The sequence below is a fragment of the Stegostoma tigrinum genome, chromosome 30 (assembly GCF_030684315.1).
Source record: "Stegostoma tigrinum isolate sSteTig4 chromosome 30, sSteTig4.hap1, whole genome shotgun sequence".
In the NCBI taxonomy this organism is placed as follows: Eukaryota; Metazoa; Chordata; class Chondrichthyes; order Orectolobiformes; family Stegostomatidae; genus Stegostoma; species Stegostoma tigrinum.
This window is the reverse complement of record NC_081383.1, coordinates 1,676,377-1,690,208: the sequence shown is the minus strand read 5'-3', so window position 1 is coordinate 1,690,208 and position 13,832 is coordinate 1,676,377. Positions and strand designations below refer to the sequence as shown.

Genomic DNA, 13,832 nt, shown 5'->3' with positions numbered 1-13,832 from the left:
ATCCAAGGGCCCAAACATATGTTCCAGGTGAAGCAACACTCCACTTGCACTTCCAAAGAATCTAGTCTAATGTATTCACTGCTCACAGTGTGGTCTGCTCTACATTGGGGAAACAAAGCGTAGACTTGGTGACCGCTTCACAGAACATCTACGTTCTGCTCACACAAAAGACCCTGAACTACCTGCTGCCTGCCACTTCAATGCACCACCTTGTTCCCTGGCCAATTTCTCTGTCTCCGGCTTGCTACAATGTTCCAGTGAAGCCCAGTGCACGCTGGAGGAACAACCATAAGACATAGGAGTGGAAGTAAGGCCATTCGGCCCATTGAGTCCACCCCACCATTTAAATCAAGGCTGATGGGCATTTCAACTCCACTTCCCTGCACTCTCCCCGTAGCCCTTGATTCCTTCTGAGATCAAGAATTTGTCAATCTCTGCCTGGAAGGCATCCAACGTTCCGGCCTCCACTGCACTCCGTGGCAATGAATTCCACACGCCCACCACTCTCTGGCTGAAGAAATGTCTCCTCATTTCAGTTTTAAATTTACCCCCTCTAATTTTAAGGCTGTGCCCACGGGTCCTAGTCTCCGCCTTACAGAAACTTCCTAGTGTCCACCCCTTCTAAACCATATATTATCTTGTAAGTTTCTATTAGATCTCCCCTCAACCTTCCAAACTCTAATGAGTACAATCCCAGGATTCTTAGCCGTTCATCATACGTTAAACCTACTATTCCAGGGATCATCCGTGTGAATCTCCGCTGGACACACTCCAGGGCTAGTATGTCCTTCCTGAGGTGTGGGACCCAAAATTGGACACAGTATTCTACATGGAGCCTAACTAGAGCTTTATAAAGCCTCAGAAGCACATCACTGCTTTTACATTCCAACCCTCTTGTGATAAATGACAACATTACATTCGCTTTCTTAATCACGGACTCTACGTGCAAGTTAATCTTTAGCGAATCCTGCACCAACACTCCCAGATCCCTTTGTACTTCTGATTTGCGAATTTTCTCACCATTTAGAAAATAGTCCATGCCTGTATTCTTTTTCCCAAAGTGCAAAACCTCACATTGAATTTTATCAGCCATTTCCTGGACCACGCTCAAACTGTCTAAATCGTCTGCAGCTTCCCCACCTCCTCAGTACTACCTGCCCGCCCACCTATTTTTGTATCATCCGCAAACTTCGCCACAATGCCCCCGGTCCCTTCATCCAGATCATTAATATACAAGGTGAACAGCTGTAGCCCCAACACTGAACCCTGCAGGACACTACTCGTCACCGGTTGCCATTCTGAAAAAGAGCCTTCTATCCCAACTCTCTGCCTTCTGTCAGACAGCCAATCCTCAACCCAAGCCTGCAGCTCACCTCAAACACCATGGGCCCTCACCTTACTCAGCAGCCTCCCGTGAGGCACCTTATCAAAGGCCTTTTAGAAGTCTAGATAGATAACATCTACTGGGTTTCCCTGGCCTAACATACTTGTTAACTCTTCAAAGAATTCTAACAGGTTTGTCAGGCACGACCTCCCCTTACTAAAACCATGCTGACTTGTTCTAATCTGACCCTGCGCTTCCAGAAATTTAGAAATCTCATCCTTAACAATGGATTCTAGAATTTTACCAACTACCGAAGTTAGGCTAATCGGCCTATAATTTTCCATCTTTTATCTTTGTCCTTTCTTAAACAAGGGGGTTACAACAGCAATTTTCCAATCATCTGGGGCTTTCCCAGACTCCACTGACTTTTCAAAGATCACGACCAAAGCCTCCGATATTTCCTCAGCCACCTCCCTCAGAACTCTAGGACGTAGCCCATTGGGGCCAGGAGATTTATCAATTTTTAGACATTTTAGCTTTTCTAGCACTTTCTCTTTTATAATGTCTACCATACTCAACTCTGCCCCCTGACTCTCCCTAATTGTTGGCATACTACTCATGTCTTCCACTGTGAAAACTGACGCAAAAGTACTTAAGTTCTTCAGCTATTTCCTTATCTCCCATTACTAGCCTTCCAGCATCAATTTGGAGCGGCCCAATATCTACTTTTGCCTCTCGTTTGTTTCTTATGTATTGAAAGAAGCTTTTACTATCATTTCTCATATTACTAGCCAGCCTACCTTCATATTTGATCCTGTCCTTCCTTAATGCTCTCTTTGTTATCCTCTGTTTGTTTTTGTAGCCTTCCCAATCTTCTGATTTCCCACTGCTCTTGGCCACTTTATAGGCTGTCTCTTTTTCTTTGATACATTTCCTGACTTCCTTTGTCAGCCATGGCTGTCTAATCCCACCCCGGATAATCTTTCTTTTCTTTGAAATGAACCTCTGTACTGTGTCCTCAATTACACCCAGAAACTCCTGCCATTGTTGCTCTACTGTCTTCCCCGCTAGGCTCTGCTTCCTGTCGATTTTCGTCAATTCCTCTCTCACGCCCCTGTAATTACCTTCATTTAACTGTTACACCATTACATCCGATTTTGCCTTCTCTCTTTCAAACTGCAGACTGAACTCCACCATATAACAGAGATAATGGGAACTGCAGATGCTGGAGATTCCAAGATAATAAAATGTGAGGCTGGATGAACACAGCAGGCCAAGCAGCATCTCAGGAGCACAAAAGCTGACGTTTCGGGCCTAGACCCTTCATCAGAGAGGGGGATGGGGGGAGGGAACTGGAATAAATAGGGAGAGAGGGGGAGGCGGACCGAAGATGGAGAGTAAAGAAGATAGGTGGAGAGGGTGTAGGTGGGGAGGTAGGGAGGGGATAGGTCAGTCCAGGGAAGACGGACAGGTCAAGGAGGTGGGATGAGGTTAGTAGGTAGCTGGGGGTGCGGCTTGGGGTGGGAGGAAGGGATGGGTGAGAGGAAGAACCGGTTCGGGAGGCAGAGACAGGTTGGACTGGTTTTGGGATGCAGTGGGTGGGGGGGAAGAGCTGGGCTGGTTGTGTGGTGCAGTGGGGGGAGGGGATGAACTGGGCTGGTTGAGGGATGCAGTGGGGGAAGGGGAGATTTTGAAACTGGTGAAGTCCACATTGATACCATATGGCTGCAGGGTTCCCAGGCGGAATATGAGTTGCTGTTCCTGCAACCTTCGGGTGGCATCATTGTGGCAGTGCAGGAGGCCCATGATGGACATGTCATCAAGAGAATGGGAGGGGGAGTGGAAATGGTTTGCGACTGGGAGGTGCAGTTGTTTGTTGCGAACTGAGCGGAGGTGTTCTGCAAAGCGGTCCCCAAGCCTCCGCTTGGTTTCCCCAATGTAGAGAAAGCCGCACCGGGTACAGTGGATGCAGTATACCACATTGGCAGATGTGCAGGTGAACCTCTGCTTAATGTGGAATGTCATCTTGGGGCCTGGGATGGGGGTGAGGGAGGAGGTGTGGGGACAAGTGTAGCATTTCCTGCGGTTGCAGGGGAAGGTGCCGGGTGTGGTGGGGTTGGAGCTACACTTGTCCCCACACCTCCTCCCTCACCCCCATCCCAGGCCCCAAGATGACATTCCACATTAAGCAGAGGTTCACCTGCACATCTGCCAATGTGGTATACTGCATCCACTGTACCCGGTGCGGCTTTCTCTACATTGGGGAAACCAAGCGGAGGCTTGGGGACCGCTTTGCAGAACACCTCCGCTCAGTTCGCAACAAACAACTGCACCTCCCAGTCGCAAACCATTTCCACTCCCCCTCCCATTCTCTTGATGACATGTCCATCATGGGCCTCCTGCACTGCCACAATGATGCCACCCGAAGGTTGCAGGAACAGCAACTCATATTCCGCCTGGGAACCCTGCAGCCATATGGTATCAATGTGGACTTCACCAGTTTCAAAATCTCCCCTTCCCCCACTGCATCCCTCAACCAGCCCAGTTCATCCCCTCCCCCCACTGCACCACACAACCAGCCCAGCTCTTCCCCCCCACCCACTGCATCCCAAAACCAGTCCAACCTGTCTCTGCCTCCCGAACCGGTTCTTCCTCTCACCCATCCCTTCCTCCCACCCCAAGCCGCACCCCCAGCTACCTACTAACCTCATCCCACCTCCTTGACCTGTCCGTCTTCCCTGGACTGACCTATCCCCTCCCTACCTCCCCACCTACACCCTCTCCACCTATCTTCTTTACTCTCCATCTTCGGTCCGCCTCCCCCTCTCTCCCTATTTATTCCAGTTCCCTCCCCCCATCCCCCTCTCTGATGAAGGGTCTAGGCCCGAAACGTCAGCTTTTGTGCTCCTGAGATGCTGCTTGGCCTGCTGTGTTCATCCAGCCTCACATTTTATTATCCACCATATAACACCTCATTTTCTGCTTGGGGACCCTACAGCACTCCAGATTCAATATTGAGTTCAATAATTTTAGGGCCTAAACTCTCCCATGTCCCATCCCCCACCCCACACATCAGGCCTTGTTACCACATAGGCTGCTACTGCACACCCCTGTTGTCTGTCACTAATAGTCCCTATTAACAGAGATAACAAGGTGTAGAGCTGGATGAACACAGCAGACCAAGCATCATCATAGGAGCAGGAAAGCTGACGTTTCGGGCCTAGACCCTTCTTCAGCCCCTTTTTCTGAAGGAGGGTGCAGGCCTGAAACATCAGCTTTCCTGCTCCTACGACGCTGCTTGGCCTGCTGTGTTCATCCAGCTTCACACTTTGTTATCTTAGATTCTCCAGCATCTGCAGTTCCGACTATCCCTGAAACAACTTCAGTCCCCATTAACAACTATTCACCCTTCCAGCCTGATCGTTAGCAACTCCTTTGTTTATCCAACTGTCTTTCTCTCTCTTTGGGCTCTATCCTATCGTTTGCTCCATACCTCACTCACCTCCCTATTTTCTGCATATCAAATGACGTTTTCCTAGCCACCATTAGTTCTGAGGAAGGGTCACCGGACCCAAAACGTTAACTGTTTTCTCCTCCACAAATGCTGCCTGAACTGCTGAGCTGTTCCAGCAACTTTGTTTTTGTTCCCGATTTACAGCATCCGCAGGTCTTTTGGTTTTTATTCTTCACATTACTTATTCTTTTGTCATTCACCTTAAATTGGTATTCTCTGGTTACTGACTCCTCTTGCCAATGGATAAAGTTTGTACTCATCAATATTAAATCTCCTTCCAACAACATTGAGGAAACAGTTCCAGCTTCTCCAATCAATCCACATAATTAAATTCTCTCATCCTTGGACCCATTCCTGTGCATCTTTTCTAAACCTCTCTAATGCCTTAACAGGATAGTGCCTTCCAAATTGCACAGCACAACTTGCTTGCTTTTGTACTCTCTCTCTCACTGTTTATGAAGTCATGCACGAAGAATGCCTTGTTAGCTGCTTTCAATGCTTTGTGCACCTACATGCTCAGTCTCTCTGCTTCTCAACCTCCTTTAGAATTGCATCCTTAATTTTATATAGCCTTTCTTGTTCCTCCTCCAAAACTCAATCTTTTCACACATTTCTACATTGTTTCTACCCTGTGTTCAGCCCTTCCATAGTCTCTTGAAGTGTATCACTAACTTCCTTACAATTCACAATGTCAAAATTTCTATTACCTGTAAATATTGAAGTCATGCCCAATTGATCAAAGCCTAAGTCTATTAATATAGACATAGAAATGTGCTGGACCTAATACTGTCTTGAGAAAAACAAATAAAGAGATGCTGTTTCCAACAGCAGAATGGTCATTGATTAGCAGACACCGATATATTGGAATTGGCAGAAGAACTAAACGCGAGGAAAGGAACTTTCCATTCTCAAACAATTATCATGATGGAAGTAGATTTAATACATCATTCAAAAGCAACACAGTTAAATAATTAAATGGAAAACAATTACATGGGAGATAGAACAACAGAGTGGCTTAAGTGGATATCTTTCAAAATGCTGGACATGCCCACAGCTTCTTTCTGTTTATCAATCGATATTCTTGGTCGCAAATTTCAGTAGAGTTTGAATGCAGAGTAAAACTCTTTCTATTCTGCCTCAAACCCACATTTTCAGAGACAGTTCAGCACTCTGATATGCTAACCACTTGTTTGAAGCTGTTGTGGCTTGTTAGAACCAGCAGACAAGAGGAGACTTTTAACCAGTCATTTGGGCTGTACTTGAACCTACATGCATTAAGTCACTTGACACTCTACTACTCCACCTAGTTGATTCTCTCAAGTCTTTTGAGCATTGAGGGAGCTTGCTACCTGCTGTAGGAGATTTTCCAAAGAATCCTTATCCTGCTGGGTGATTCCATCCTTCTGCAATCGAAGAATTAACTCTGGTTTCTTGTAAGGCTTCAGAGCCAACAAGTGAATAACCCGGTCTCGATACGGCCGATTAGAAACATTGCTGACGTTTTTCTTCATTGCATTTGCCAGGTTCACTGGTGTTGGTCGCCTCCTTTGGGGAACAGCATCAGGGATACCAGGCGCTGGCTTGCAGAGCACCCTTTTAGCTGCAAGTAGAAAGAAAACGGAAATGAAAGGAATCAGCCAGCCAACACACAAGAACTCGATCAGACTTCAGCGTGGCAGAAGCACAAACTCTTGTTAGCAGACGACCTGTATACATCCATACTAACTTCTACCCATTAAACAGTCAGACTCAACTGGACAAAAACCAAGACAAATGTTACAGAGGGCCAGCACCAACAGTACAGCACAATTTACTGAGATTGATTGTTAAATTATGATCATACCACCGCATCCTTACTGCCACTAGGACAAAGGCGAAGTGTGGAAGATCACTGGTTCAAAGACTCTCCTGGTGCAGAATCACATCGACAAATAATGGGAGCAACACAAGACAAGTGCTAAGTGTAATATGTTAGCAAGTGCAGAGAACACTGGTCTTCAGATTCCCAAGACTCTTATATTACTTGGCGTTTTCCTCACTTCATGTCTAGATCTGTTCAGAATGACTGGTAGAGTCTCTATTATTGTAATTTCATGTTACCGCACAATGGAAGCCCAAATTTTATTCGTGTGACAGTTTCTGGGTTCCGGCATATTTAAAAGCCCACCAATGTTACATTATTGGTCGAGCAAGGGAGGAAAGACCCTAATTGCAAGTAAAAATGTTGGAGCCATATTAAGAAGATACAAGTATAGCATACTGGATTTGATCCAGGAAGGCAGTTAAGAATTAGCCTATGTAGAAAATGGTATGCAACTCTTTCATTCTGCCCTTGTCTTTGTGATTCTATAAAACAGAACCAGAATTATTCCATATACTCACTTGCCTCGTTCGGTATGAGCTACATGGAGAGGCTAAAAAATCCCAGGCTGTTTTCTTTGGAACACTGGAGGTTGAAGAGAGACTTGATAGAAGTCTATAAAATTATGAGATGCAAAGAAGGGGACGATGATCAGAATCCTTATCCCCCCCAGAGTTGAAATGTTTAAAATGGTGGGGGGGGGGGGCCATGTATTTAAGGTGAGGGGGCAAAGTTCAAAGGAGACATGAAAGACAAGCTTTTTACCCAGAGCGTGGTAGGAGTCTGGAACGCACTGCCCGGGTGGTGTTAAAGGCAGATATGATCGTGGAGTCTAACAGCGTTTTAGATAAGCACATGAATATGCAAGGAACAGAGGGATACGGGCCAAGGGCAAGCAGAAGAGATTAGTTTAATTTGGCATCATGTTTGGCACAACACTGTGGGCCAAAGGGCCTGTTCCTATATTGTATTGTTCTATGTTCTATGTAGATAAAGGGAAGCACAACAGTAACTTTGACTAAAACACAGAATGATCCCGTGGCACTATCAAACCCTTATCATCAGATTCCACAGACCAATAAAGAAAGCAATTAAAATTAGATACTAGTTAAATAATAAGATGCAGATAAAATCATCAGACTGGAGGTCTGTGACCAGTAGTGTTGCAGAAGGATCAGTGCTGGGTCCACTACTTTTTGTCATTTATAAAAACGATTTGGATGTGAACATGGGAGGTATGGCTAGTAAGTTTGCTGATGACACCAGATTGGAGGTGTATTGTACAGCCAAGAAGGTTACCTCAGAGTATAATGGGATGGTGATCAAATGGGCTGGTGGGCCAAGGAGTGCCAGATGGAGTTTAATTTGGATAAATGCGAGGTGCTGCATTTTGGAAAGGCAAATCAGGGCAGGGCATGTACACTTAATGGTAAGGTCTGGGGAGTGTTGCAGAACAAGGACACCTTGGAATGCAGGTTCATAGTTCCTTGAAGGTAGAGTCACAGGTAGACAGACAGTGAAGGCATTTGGTATGCTTGCCTTTATTGGTCAGTGCATTGAGCATGGGAGTTGGGAAGCCATGTTGCAGCTGTACAAAGCATTGTTTAAGCCACTTCTGGAATGGCACGCGAAATTCTGGTCACCTTGCTATAGGAGGAATGTTGTGAAATCTGAAGGGATTCAGAAAACATTTAGAAGGATGTTGCTAGGGTTGGAGGGTTTGAACTATAGTGAGAGGCCAAATGGGCTGGGGTTATTTTACCTGGAGGAGTGGTGGAGACTGACGAGTAACTTTATAGAAGTTTATAAAATCATGAGGGGCATGGAAAGGGTAAATTTTAAAAAAGACTCCAAGATTTTATTCTCAGGGTCAAACATCTGAAGTTCTTGATAAAAACAGAACATTATAAATTCCCATCAAACAGCAAATCATTTCAGCCATGATGCCTGTATGTTCAGTGAATAAAATCAATATACTGTGTTCAATGAATGTTCATGACTTTATCTTCTTCTTCCTCTTCACTTTATTCTACATCTTTAAAGGTAACAACTCCTATAGGATACAATTTTAAAACCTCATCCCAGGGGAGAGGGAGGTAAGGAAATGTGTTGACGAGATTGTAGACAGCAACTGTAAACAGTGAACAGTGAAATCCTAAATGGAAAAGCAAACATGCTGTCCAGCAGGAAGGCATAAATCCCGGATGTAAATTGGGAATGTTGGATATAACTAGACAGTTAGAGTCCAAATTAAGCATTCAGTTTGCTTTACAAAGGGGAGCATACATTTGAGAGCGAAGAACATAAGTTATGTCAAAAATCAGTATGATAAGAGCAGGAAGGAATTTGTGTGTTGTGGGTAAAGATGGGGAAATAAAAGCAAGGAAATGGAGCAATATTAATTCTCAAATCTGCAACAGTACATGCTCCAAGATGACCAAGAGGAGGAAGAGTTTGCCATTTATGAATAGTCACATGTGGTGATCTCAAAGAATTCGAAGCAAGCTGATAAGGCATCAAGTCTGCACAAACTGCATTCTCTTTACCTTGGGGTACGCTACCGGTGAAGTGATATGGGAATGGTAATATACAGGGGCTGGGAGCCAAACAACACCTAAGTGAGAGACAAGAGAGACACTGAGCTGACCAAGAAGATCAGGAATGCTGTGTTAGGTGGAGAGTTAGAGGAGAGAAGTTAGGAATTCAAGAAAAATAGAATTATTTCAAAACTTGGTGATCATTCAGAGGTATCTGGCTTCCCTGGTGAATTAAGTACATCTAAATACAGTACTGCATTCAAACATTTCAAATGCAGCTGTTCACCATACACCAATATATCTCCTTCTCTTTTATCTTAAGCTGCTGTTTACAGACAGGATTAGGATACTGAAGTTAAAGACATATTGATGAAAATCGGCTGTAATATGCAAACACAAAGCAGTGACACTTCTAATAGGGTAGTATTGTTTTTAATTTCATTCTCTAAACACTCATAGGACACTTGGAATCCACTGTACAAGATGCTTCCATCAACTTATTTTTCCTAACCAACCTGTTCAGAGATGTTACTGCACACATCTAGAACAGGTAGGTCTTGAACCCAGGTCTCTCAGTTCAGGGTTGTGACACTACCACTTCACCACAAGAGGGCCTTAATGTTTTCATCAATAGTTCACTAAGTAAAATGTGTGCCTAGTTAAGCTTATTGAGCACAAATCATAGGACACGATGATTTCAAGCAGTTTTCCTCAAAATGAGTGACTGGGAAGTTTGTGGAGAGGTGTGACAACAGACAAGTTTTCCATCAAAAGCCCGAATTTGTTATAAAAGACATAATAAAAGTAAATAATGTGGATGCTGAAAATAGGAAACAAACAAAATGCTGGGGAAAGCTCTGTGGAGAGAATTAGATTGAACATTTCAAATCCTGTATGACTTCTTCAGAAGCAATTTCTGCTTTTATGTATTTTGAAACAATTTGATTTCAAGTTAAAATATGGCCACACAGACTCTCCACCCATTCCTGATCATTTTGAACAGAAACACTCCCTGATCCATGCTGTTTTTTTTAAAAAAGCCTCCATGCTCATCTTTCAGTTGTCCAACAGTCTACTGTATGGCCTCCCACTTTGCATAAATGCCAACTCATTCATAACTTTCCCTAGTAGCCCAATTCACACCAAGTCCAGTCACTTTGATCACTGACTTACACTGCCTCCCAGAATGGAGACGCCTTGAGTTTGACACTTTTATCCTGTGTTCAATCTTTCCAAAGTCTTGTTACTAGATTTGTAACCTCCTCCAGCACTCAGATCTCGATATTCCATCAATTCAGGCCACTCGAGTATCCCAGCTTGTATGAAGGCTCCGGGAAGAGGCTGAGGATTCTCACAACAGGGCGCTGAAGCTATACTTGAACTAAGCCTTATAAATTTCAGTATTGTTAAGGGGCTGTTTATGAGATTAACGGGATTGTATTTTACTGTATGTTCTGAAATCTTCAAATTCTTTAAATCTTTAAAGTTGTGTTTTGTTGTTAAAACTAAATCTGCAGTATTGAATGCTTATGTTTCAGTGATAGGCTATTTTGATGAAATTTTTTTAAAAATCCAAACAATCAATCATGCCAGATTTCAATCTGGGATCGGACTTGTTCAGTAACAGCATCAGCATGAATCATAAGATGGCTCGATGACAAATTTGTTTAATATCCTTCTTGCTGAGACTACTGGGATGCTTTAATATCTTAAAGGAGTTATATAAATGGGAGTCATTGCTGGAATTACATACAAAGCTCAGGAATAATAATAAGAAAGACTGGGTACTCAAATTGAGTGAATGGCTGAGAACCGATAGCCCTGTATGTTTGTATTTACTTTTATTTACATTAGTGTGAACTGTAATGAAACGTGGAGTTCTGCTGTTATGTGTAACAGACTGTCACAGCTCATTCTCCAAATGTCACTCAACGTTGAGCCAAATCATTAACAAGAGAACATTTTGATCTGTAACTGTAAACAGTCAGATCCAGTTACACATGGAGCCACACAAGTGGGAAGGTGTTAATAGGCTGCAACACTAAAGAGTTTGAAGGAAGTCAAACCACAAAGGAAACACTGACTGGAAACTGTCCCACAATGACACCATATTCCACTCCTATAAACTTCACTGAGCTTCTGCCAACTGCACTGAAACAAGTTCGTCTGAAGTGCATTTACTCTGGGGTAGTGATCAGTCTTCTCCCTGTGCTTGTACTGGGATTCACAAGATCTTCTAACTGGGGCCTCAGGAAGCTGTCCCGGGAGGTAATTGACAGAACCATGCAGACTCAGAAGAATTTCTGGGAATTAGATGCACTACATATTGGGGCTAGGTCTCAGGAGAAGTTCTTGGAGCTGTGGGGGCCTCAGCAGAATCCCGATCTCTTCGCACCACCAATATCAGACACTCTTAGGGATAGTAGAAGGAGCTAAACAAAAAATTAAGTACTCGCTAAACTTTTTTTTACCAATGTACAGCAACCTATGCTAAAATAGCCAAAGAATGGCAGATGCTGGAAATCAGAAGCAAAAACAAACTGCTGGAAAAATTCAGGTCTGGCAGGACTGTGGAGAGAAAAGAGAAGTTAATGTTTTGGGTCTAGTTCTGAAGAAAGGTCACTGGATCCAAAACATGAACTCTGTTTTTTCTCCACAGGTGCTGCCAGACCAGATGAGTTTTTCCAGCAATTTCTATTTTTGTTCCATCAACCTAAGCTCAGAAAAGCATTATTTACTACACCATTGAATTTTATTTTCCTTAAATTTACCATCTTAATGAGAGGTGAAATATTTAAAATTAAGTTGCATCGTCATCACCGTCAATAAGTCTAGTTCGGTGTTCTGGTCACAGCATTTACATACTTTTGATAGAAATTGAAATGGATAGCCCAGAAACTAGTCAGTCATTAAAATGAACAGTTGACCTGGACAGTCACTGACTAGAATGCCACTAGTAGGTTCAGGATTTTCATACCTCTATATCGGCCTCCGGGTTTAATAACTATTGCGCCACGGCTTCGAGTCTCCTCCTCTGCTTGAGTCATACGCTCCCTGGTCATTTGGTAGGAGTCATCTGTCGCGCACACAGTGATTTTGTCCTGGATGCCTCCAAGACAGTCTAACAGCACACTACCAAAGCTATCGGAAAATAAACAAAGGTAACATTCAATTAGAAAAAGTGTTTTAAATATGAAACGTAAACACAGGAAGAAAACCATATCACATTACACAACCTGGAAGAAACTACCATGAAAGTTATGAAGAACAACAGGAGTAAATTCAATGCTGAACAGATGCTGTCTCAGTCCACAATAAAGCCTCTAAAACAGAGACAGTGGTGTTAGCCGCATGTAAAACAGCATAAGGAAAAGCTGGGACAACAGCTTCTCCAAAGCACAAGAGAACCAGGACAGTACCTTCTACAGCAGCACAAGTGAATGTTTGGGGTGGGGGGGGGGGGGGGGGGTGCAGGGCAGCTTCATAAACAGCAGGAAAAGCAGCTTTTTATACAGAGCATGAAAGTGGGGACTGTAGCTTTATAGAAAATGAAATTGAGTTTGTGAACAATACATTTTATAAAGAACAGGATAGAATGGAAAAAGCAGCTTCTTTTTTTTATTTATTCACAGGATGCAGGCGTTGCTGGCTGGGCCAGCATTCCTAGTTGGTGTTGAGCTCTCTTCTTATTATTGCAGTGTATTTGGTGCCTATAATGCCGTTAGGAAGAGCATTCACAGATTTTGAACCAATGACATTGAAAGAACAGAGATATAGTTCCAAGTCAGGATGGTTAGTGTCTTGGAGGAGAACTTGTAGATGGTGGCATTCCCATGTATCTGCTGCCCTTTCCCTTCTAGATGGTAGTGGCTAAGAGTTTGGAAGGCACTATAGAAGGTAAATTTCTTCGTGCAGTGCATCTTGAAGGTAATACACTATTGCACTGAGTATCTGTGGTGGTAAGAGTGAATTTGATGCCAATGAAGTGGGCTGCTTTGTCCTCAATGGTGTTAAGCGTCCGTGCGTTATTGGAACTGCATGAGGGCAAGTGGTGGCCATTCCATCACACTCCTTATTTATGCCATGCAGATGGTGGGCAGGCTTATTTTTCCCGCCATTCGTTCACAGGATGAGGGCATCACATTTATTACCCATCTCTAATTACCCAGAGGGCAGTTAGAAGTCAACTGCATTGCTGAGAGTCTAGAGTTACATGCAGACCAGACTAAGATGGTAATTTCCTTCCCAGAAGGACATTAGTAAACCAGGAACAGAAACAGAAGTTAGGTTTGGCAGCATTCGTGAAGAAAAACAAAATCAATTAACGTTTCAGGTCCAGTGATCCTTCCCCTGACATTCATGAACCAATTGGGCTTTTCTAACAATCGAAAATTAATTCACAGTTGTCATTAGACTCTTAATTCCAGGTTTTGATTGAATTCAAATTCCATCGTCTGTTGTGGCTGGATTCAAGTATCCAGTGATAATACCACTGGGAATGTCACCTCCGCTGCTGTGCAGAATGAAGGGAGTTACTCATTGCAAAAGGCCTTGCTCCTGATCTACTCTTCAGTTAGAGTATTTATACGGCTAATC

The 13,832-nt window shown here is 43.6% G+C and overlaps 1 protein-coding gene across 2 annotated transcripts in view; it reads right to left on the bottom strand.

The window, feature by feature from the left end:
- The window catches only part of ell (elongation factor RNA polymerase II), a 137,882-nt gene that overhangs the window by 27,789 nt on the left and 96,261 nt on the right, over positions 1-13,832 (bottom strand). For both annotated transcript variants that reach the window (XM_048559883.2, XM_048559884.2), the window contains 2 exons: positions 12,214-12,377; positions 6,188-6,438 (listed from right to left, as the gene is read on the bottom strand). In XM_048559883.2, coding sequence (XP_048415840.1) covers positions 6,188-6,438; positions 12,214-12,377 — 415 coding nt within the window. The remainder of the gene's footprint in view (positions 1-6,187; positions 6,439-12,213; positions 12,378-13,832) is intronic.